The 8,728-nt window shown below is 38.5% G+C and overlaps 1 protein-coding gene across 1 annotated transcript; it reads right to left on the minus strand.

Annotated features, from left to right (window-relative positions):
* Positions 1–2,049: 2,049 nt before the first annotated feature.
* Positions 2,050–3,603, minus strand: LOC146546737 (granzyme B-like). Its single transcript, XM_085263890.1, has 5 exons — positions 3,500–3,603; positions 3,274–3,427; positions 2,887–3,025; positions 2,385–2,609; positions 2,050–2,277 (listed from the first exon to the last, which is right to left on the minus strand). The coding sequence occupies exons 1-5, from the start codon at positions 3,555–3,557 to the stop codon at positions 2,050–2,052; spliced, it is 804 nt and encodes a 267-aa protein (XP_085120016.1). The 5' UTR covers positions 3,558–3,603.
* Between the last annotated feature and the right edge of the window lie 5,125 nt (positions 3,604–8,728).

Genomic DNA, 8,728 nt, shown 5'->3' on the forward strand with positions numbered 1-8,728 from the left:
CTTTCTCTCTGTTTCTTTCTCTCTGATTGTGGAATAAAAGTATGAACATGTATTTATAAGTTACACTTGTGTTTGAATCCTGCAGCTTATCACACATTTGATTTCCATGTGTGACAACAGCAAGTGTCCCGAGTGAGGACAGACTGAGGGACCCACTGCTGCACATCATCTGTGAGGCTTTGCACCCCTGATGATCCACCAGGACAAACTCAGCAGTGTGTGAGGAAGAGGAGGAGGAAGAGCCCGCAGCAGCTGACAGATGAAGAGAATAGACAGACTGTTCCCTGTTTGTGAAGGACTGCTAGAAAAGTTTAAACTAACTGTCTGTCCTGAATCAGTCTTATTAGGCAATGTTCCCATAATTTTATCATTCAAGTGTTTTCAGTGTGGGAGAAAGTACTCAGGGCTCTGAATTGGGATACAGCCTGTTTGCTTTGATTCGTGGCCTGCCATGTACAGATCATTAAAAAAGCTGATGTATAAAATCACATATAAAAGCAAGTGGAAACCTACAACAGCGCAAGTTATTAGTAAGTTACTACATCTTTCTTCAAAAATAGATAAACAGACCAAATTTATTCTCCACATGAGATGGTATTATAGTCCGTGTGCAGATGGGTGACTGCACTCCAGAGGAGATCCTACCTTTTATACAAACTGCTGTTTACATTCTTTATTGTGCTGGTCTCTAAAATCTATATAAAACACAAACCTGACTTCAGTCTTTCTTTCCCTGCTTTGTCTCAGTCTGGCGTGAACAAGCAGATGCAATCAAGTTTTAATTCACTGCACAGTCTCAGTGTTTCTGGCCACCATCCATTAAGCTGTGCTTGCATGAAGCTCACCATGTTTATTAACCGAGGCGATTGATTGAGAGATCATTTATTTCAAGCATATACGTACATACATACAAAATAGAGCATATATACGAAAAGGAAAATACTGTCCTGTAGTACAACCAGTGTTCAAAAAGCAGTGGGAAGAAGTAACACACGTGTTACCACCGCCTTCACATATTTATAGCTCAGTCATGTAATTGTGCAGCTGCTTCCAAATGTTGTATAACCATGAGAATTTATTACATTGGACTGCATGAAAACCATACCTTTATACATTGATTTAAATTTCTGAATATATTTGTCTTGTCAATTAATTTTAAATTTAAATGTAAAAATTATTTTCAATAAAGACACTAATGTGTTTGTCTTATAGAGGTTTAAGTTGCAGAGAAATGCCGTTACTGTTTGTTCAACTATTGCAGGACAACCACTGTTTAAGTGAAAAGATAAATGTTATGACATTAAATTTTAATGCACATGTGGTAAAACATATTTTTGTTGTAAATCTACACCAACTACCGAGTGAAAGGGTTTTCTGTACTCATTCATGTGCTTTCTATTATTTTATGCATCGCCTTTCTATGGCCACATAAGCCTCTAATTTTGGAGATTTTTAATCCAAGTTTTTACCCATTATAATTATTTAATTACCCTTTTCAGTAAATGAATCATTTAAAGTCCAGTTTGTTTCTCAGTTTCGTGTATCTGGTTTAGTCACACATGTGGAAATGTTCTTGCGTCTCTCATTATTTTTGTAATAATCAGGAAGTGCAGATTGCTGTCACCATTTCCTCTGTCTGATGTGAATCTGCAGTTTATCACCGGAAGGTTTCTCTCGCTGTTTGAGCTGTTTTTTTCTTTTTAAGTAAAAGGACACATACATTACACAATTTGATGACCACAGTTGAGTCCATGTTGATTTTTAAATGCACCTCATGTTGTTTGAAGATTGAAGGATTCCAGCGATTACTATTTTCATTGTTGACAGTTAGTTTCCTGATCAGTTGAGCTTTGTTTTGTGTTTAACTTAATAAACAATGACAAAAAAATGCTCGGAACCAAAGCCTCTGTAATGTTCTCCAGCCGTCTAAAACCCAAAAATATTCCCTTTGCTGTAATCTGTGGAAAATCACATATCTGACAAACTATCAAATGTTCTGTTCATCAGAACAGCTGATTTAATTTCTGTTAATTACCATGTATTATTAGACTAATCAGCATCTCTAACACAAATATGATGTTCCTTAGAAACAGGAATGATGGTTACTGTATCGGTTGTCGGAGAATGTAACTTTCCCTTATGTTCTTTGATGGAGTCTCTGTGGTCAGGTATCTTAGTATAACCCTGAATTGTTGAGCCATCTGGGTTTGGTATGCCGGCGGATATCACCCCATATGCCTTTCCATCTTCACAGACTAATGGACCACCAGCGTCTCCCTGGAAGTATTCAGTATTTACACAGTATTTAGTGATTGCTTTGGAAGAGAATTTCCGTTGTTGACCAAAGTTTTTTTCTCGATGTTAGTGTACAAAAATACACTTACCTGACCAGGTTCTCTCTCACCCTCAGAGCAGTACATGTTTGTGTTAGCACACAGCTCATTGTCAGTCAGGGTCACATTTACTTCCAGGAGTTTGACAGACATATATTTGCTGTTTTCTGTGCTTCCCCAACCAGAAATGACACATGCTTTTGGCAGAGATCCATCATCACGGTCAGCAAGAGCGATGGGTTTCACTTTGTCGTTCAACTTTGCCTTGGTGCTCAACTTAAGGAAGAGAGAGAGAAAACCCTTTAAAAGATATTAGCACTGTTAACTACAGTCTGTTTTAGTGCTGTATTCAGTTGGGCTCAATTTCAGTAAATCGAAGAGGGAAAAAAGTAAAATAAAAATCAGTATGTACAGGATTTCAGTACAACTTGAATGAACAGAGCAACAGCCAAAAAAAAAGAGAAAAAAATTTGGAGATTCTGAAAAAAAGACTAAATTAGAGCAATATGGTGAACTTCAAAAGTACAATCATATTTGTTATATATATACATACCTTAAGAAGCATCATATCATTTTTAATATTAACTGGATCGTAGCCTTTCATTGGAAATACATTTCTCCCAGGCACATTAACATGCTGTACACCATTCTGATCATGATAATTATGAAGTCCCAGAAAAACTTTGTAGGACCTAAAAAAAAAAAAAAAAAAAAAAGTGTATTATTTGTTTGATAAAAATAATGAGTTTTTGGTCTTGTGTTCACAAGATAAAATATTTTTGGGTCATTTTATCTAATAACCATGAAGCTGCATAAAAACAGATTTCCTCCTCTCAATATGTGACTTGACTTTAATCTTGAGATTACAGATTCCACAGGAGGCCCCTAAACACTAAACAGGTAAAAAAAAACAAAAAACATAACAGTGTGTTAGACTCACTCGGCTTGGCAGTGTGTAGCAGTCATCACAAAATCTTCATTGAGAAGGAAGCCAGCACAGTGGGCTCTTTGACCACCTGCGCTGTTCATCTGCAAAAGCACCATGTAAGGTCTGCTGTGAGGCACAGCCTCGTGACCTCCAATGATCGCATGGCCTGAGACAAAAGTGAAATAAAGTATATACATACAAAATCAAATGTGTGCGTAAAATATGTAAAGATCTTTACCTTGTTGATGAAAGCTCAGTACCAGTGTCAGTAATGTCAGTTTATAGTAAATAATCATGGTGCGATCACAGTCGAGAGTTCAGCTGAGATACTGAAGAGAAATAATAATCTCTGATCATTTTCACCCTGAAATGTTTCCTATATATTTGTGCTATTTGCATACGCATGCTCAGTGATGTGGCTTTGAACCACATTCTTAAGGAAGGTAAATATCGCCTTACTATTTTACATGAAAAATGTCTAAAAATATGATCCTGTGAACTCATTAACGTCACTCCTAAGTCCATTGAGTTTGCACCAAATTGTTTTTATGGTAAATTAAATTTCATTTTAAACAATAAAATGTTAAAATGAATTTAAATTCCGTTTAAATTCCAGGATTCAATAAAGCATCACCATCTGACAAATTCAAGCCTTAATTTATTTTGATAATATTTTGACTCTTGCGGGATTCCAACTAACGTGTGCTGTCATGAGCACCTTTCTCTATAGCGACCAGAAAAACAGTTTACATGTAAAAACAAAGAGAGTAAATCACACCTCATAAACAAGTACAAAGAAATTCAGGAAGATCTTGATGCACGTGACGGGACCGAACTGAACTGGAAACAGACAAACAGAATCAAAAATGACAAAGACGATGAACTGGAGGAAACTCAGGACTTAAATACTCAGGATGATGATGATGATTATAAACAAAGGTCAGGAGAAAAAAGGAGAGCCTGTATTAAGCTTCAAGCCCACAAAAGGCCAGAACATCTAATAATAACAATTAATGGAAATAATGTGTCCCTCTCAGTGACTGTGAGGACTGCTGCTGGCTGAATGACTGTGATTGTTTACACCTGTGTTTGCCGAGTGTCTCGGACAATTTGCGGTTTGATTGTTATTTATACTCATTTTAGGGTTTTTATTACTGTATTCTTCTTTTTTTATTTTTTTTTTATTTTTTTTACTGATTATTACACTACAGAATACAATAATCAATCAAGAATATTTTGTTTCAGCCTGTGTGTTTCTGTAGATACTTTGAGAAATCACAATGAAATCTTCTTGAATTTTAAATCTTCAATAAGGCAGAGACAGCAATAAGACTGAGAATTGCAAATACAGGAGAGAGAGAGTCGACATTACCGCTGACGGCCAACAGAGAAGAGAGCGTGCAGTAATGCAGAGAGTAGGCAAAGGACAGGAGAAAGAAGGGAAAACCTGTGTCAAGGATCAATGTAGTTTGCAGAGGTCAGAAAAGAAAAAAGCGAGAACCTCTATGCCTTTACTTTTTCACTTTTACTTAAATAAAGTATAATAAGTACTTCTACTTTTACTGTAGTATTTTTTAACACTAGTATCTGTACTTTTTCTTAAGTACAGAATGTCTGTACATGTTAACTCGCCCAGTGTCTGTCTTCAACATTCCTGTGGTGTAGCGAGATAACTTAGATAACTTATGGTGCTCAGCTCAGCCAACGTATTGACAGTTAACCACGTCACACAGTGAACAAGCCTTTTAATCATTTTGTTGTTATTATATTGAAATCTTTACTAAAAGCAACAAACTCAGCTGATTTCAGAATGCTTATGTCAATGTAGAAAAAACAATGAGACTTAGCATTTTTAGCAGATACAGTTTTGACTTGCTATACTGCCACGAAGAGAGCATGGGAACCTTTTGATTAGAGTGCACCCAGCTGCTGCTGACTACGATAAACCCTCGACCTCTGACATCTGATATAATTTCTCTTTGTGGTTCCTTATCTTCTCTTGCATGTCACTACAGGGAGTGCAGAATTATTAGGCAAGTTGTATTTTTGAGGAATAACTTTATTATTGAACAACAACCATGTTGTCAATGAATCCAAAAAACTCATTAATATCAAAGCTGAATGTTTTTGGAAATAGTTTTTAGTTTGTTTTTAGTTTTAGCTATTTTAGGGGGATATCTGTGTGTGCAGGTGACTATTACTGTGCATAATTATTAGGCAACTTAACAAAAAACAAATATATACCCATTTCAATTATTTATTTTTACCAGTGAAACCAATATAACATCTCCACATTCACAAATATACATTTCTGACATTCAAAAACAAAACAAAAACAAATCAGCGACCAATATAGCCACCTTTCTTTGCAAGGACACTCAAAAGCCTGCCATCCATGGATTCTGTCAGTGTTTTGATCTGTTCACCATCAACATTGCGTGCAGCAGCAACCACAGCCTCCCAGACACTGTTCAGAGAGGTGTACTGTTTTCCCTCCTTGTAAATCTCACATTTGATGATGGACCACAGGTTCTCAATGGGGTTCAGATCAGGTGAACAAGGTGGCCATGTCATTAGCATTATTACTGCATTTATTACTTCCAGGCTGGACTACTGTAATTCATTATTATCAGGATGTCCAAAAAACTCACTGAAAAGCCTTCAGCTAATCCAAAATGCTGCAGCAAGAGTCCTGACAGGGACTAGAAAGAGAGAGCATATTTCTCCTGTTTTGGCTTCCCTTCATTGGCTTCCTGTTAAATCCAGAATTGAATTCAAAATCCTGCTCCTCACATACAAGGTCTTAAATAATCAGGCCCCATCTTATCTTAATGACCTTGTAGTACCATATCACCCTATTAGAGCGCTCCGCTCTCGCTCTGCAGGCCTACTTGTTGTTCCTAGAGTATTTAAAAGTAGAATGGGAGGGAGAGCCTTCAGTTTTCAGGCCCCTCTTCTGTGGAACCAGCTTCCAGTTTGGATTCGGGAGACAGACACTATCTCTACTTTTAAGATTAGGCTTAAAACTTTCCTTTTTTCTAAAGCATATAGTTAGGGCTGGACCAGGTGACCCTGAATCCTCCCTTTGTTATGCTGCAATAGATGTAGGCTGCCGGGGGATTCCCATGATGCATTGAGTTTTTCCTTTCCAGTCACCTTTCTCACTCACTATGTATTAATAGACCTCTCTGCATTGAATCATATCTGTTATTAACCTCTGTCTCTCTTCCACAGCATGTCTTTATCCTGTCTTCCTTCTCTCACCCCAACCGGTCGCAGCAGATGGCCGCCCCTCCCTGAGCCTGGTTCTGCCGGAGGTTTCTTCCTGTTAAAAGGGAGTTTTTCCTTCCCACTGTCGCCAAAGTGCTTGCTCATAGGGGGTCATATGATTGTTGGGTTTTTCTCTGTATCTATGAAGCGCCTTGAGGCGACTTTTGTTGTGATTTGGCGCTATATAAATAAAATTGAATTGAATTGAATTGAATTAGTTTTTCTTCTTTTATACCCTTTCTTGCCAGCCACGCTGTGGAGTACTTGGACGCGTGTGATGGAGCATTGTCCTGCATGAAAATCATGTTTTTCTTGAAGGATGCAGACTTCTTCCTGTACCACTGCTTGAAGAAGGTGTCTTCCAGAAACTGGCAGTAGGACTGGGAGTTGAGCTTGACTCCATCCTCAACCTGAAAAGGCCCCACAAGCTCATCTTTGATGATACCAGCCCAAACCAGTACTCCACCTCCACCTTGCTGGCGTCTGAGTCGGACTGGAGCTCTCTGCCCTTTACCAATCCAGCCACGGGCCCATCCATCTGGCCCATCAAGACTCACTCTCATTTCATCAGTCCATAAAACCTTAGAAAAATCAGTCTTGAGATATTTCTTGGCCCAGTCTTGACGTTTCAGCTTGTGTGTCTTGTTCAGTGGTGGTCGTCTTTCAGCCTTTCTTACCTTGGCCATGTCTCTGAGTATTGCACACCTTGTGCTTTTGGGCACTCCAGTGATGTTGCAGCTCTGAAATATGGCCAAACTGGTGGCAAGTGGCATCTTGGCAGCTGCACGCTTGACTTTTCTCAGTTCATGGGCAGTTATTTGGCGCCTTGGTTTTTCCACATGCTTCTTGCGACCCTGTTGACTATTTTGAATGAAACGCTTGATTGTTCGATGATCACGCTTCAGAAGCTTTGCAATTTTGAGACTGCTGCATCCCTCTGCAAGATATCTCACTATTTTTGACTTTTCTGAGCCTGTCAAGTCCTTCTTTTGACCCATTTTGCCAAAGGAAAGGACGTTGCCTAATAATTATGCACACCTGATATAGGGTGTTGATGTCATTAGACCACACCCCTTCTCATTACAGAGATGCACATCCCCTAATATGCTTAATTGGTAGTAGGCTTTCGAGCCTATACAGCTTGGAGTAAGACAAGATGCATGAAGAGGATGATGTGGACAAAATACTCATTTGCCTAATAATTCTGCACTCCCTGTAGTGTACTCGAGCCAGCTTCAGTGAAGCACCTCTGCAAACATCCCTGCACTGAAGAGCATAACACCAGGAAGCCTTTGTTACACTGATCCACTGTTTATCACAGCAGTTTTACAGAAAACCATGTCTTCTGTAGATATTTGTAAAAATATTACATTCCCACTAAACACTGGACATCGGGTAGACGTGCAGATCATGTCTGTCTTGAGTCTGTTGGTCTTAAAACTTGAAATTTGGACTGGGTAATATTTTTGGACGTCATGTGGACATCTATGACAGGTGCAGGAAATGTACATAATTAATACATTTGTTTATTTACAAATATTAAGCTTGTTGTTATCAATATGATATATATGAATACAGATATTTATAAACAAACCTGATTTATTATGTGTTAGCCTGCTGAGCACTCTGCACACCTCCACACATAACTGTTTCTGTCCTCCACCCTCTGGAAACACGGGACTACAGAGCCTCTAGAAGCAGTATAAAATCAACATCTATAATGAGTTGGAGTTTGACTCTGAAAAGACGTGAACAATGACCATATTTGGACTATAAATAGCCCGTGCATGGAGGCCCTAATGATGTCAACACTAGAAGTTTAATAGGCGATGAAATAAAGATCACGTCTATGTCGGCTCATGGTTGGATGTCCAGAATTGGTTAGGGCCTTTGTCTGAGCACAAAAAGAAGTGCTCATTAGTCCATCTGGAGTCATAATTGTCAGCCTGTACAGAATTTCCATAACCTGTATGGACTTTTTCATCTATTTTTATTACTTTTGGATTATTATAAATTTTTGGGGGCTCTATGTGTGTGTGTGTGTGTGTGTGTGTGTGTGTGTGTGTGTGTGTGTGTGTGTGTGTGTGTGAATCTGAGTCGCAACAGAGATGATCAGAAATGACAGAGTCAGATTGTGCAAAGTACGTGACTGAAGCAAAGAACTGATTTATATCGCACTTTCAGAACAACTCCCAGC

This window comes from Mchenga conophoros, linkage group LG23 (genome assembly GCF_057382185.1).
Source record: "Mchenga conophoros isolate Kocher_MC1m ecotype Shallow Benthic linkage group LG23, M_conophoros_male_GT1.1, whole genome shotgun sequence".
NCBI lineage: Eukaryota > Metazoa > Chordata > Actinopteri > Cichliformes > Cichlidae > Mchenga > Mchenga conophoros.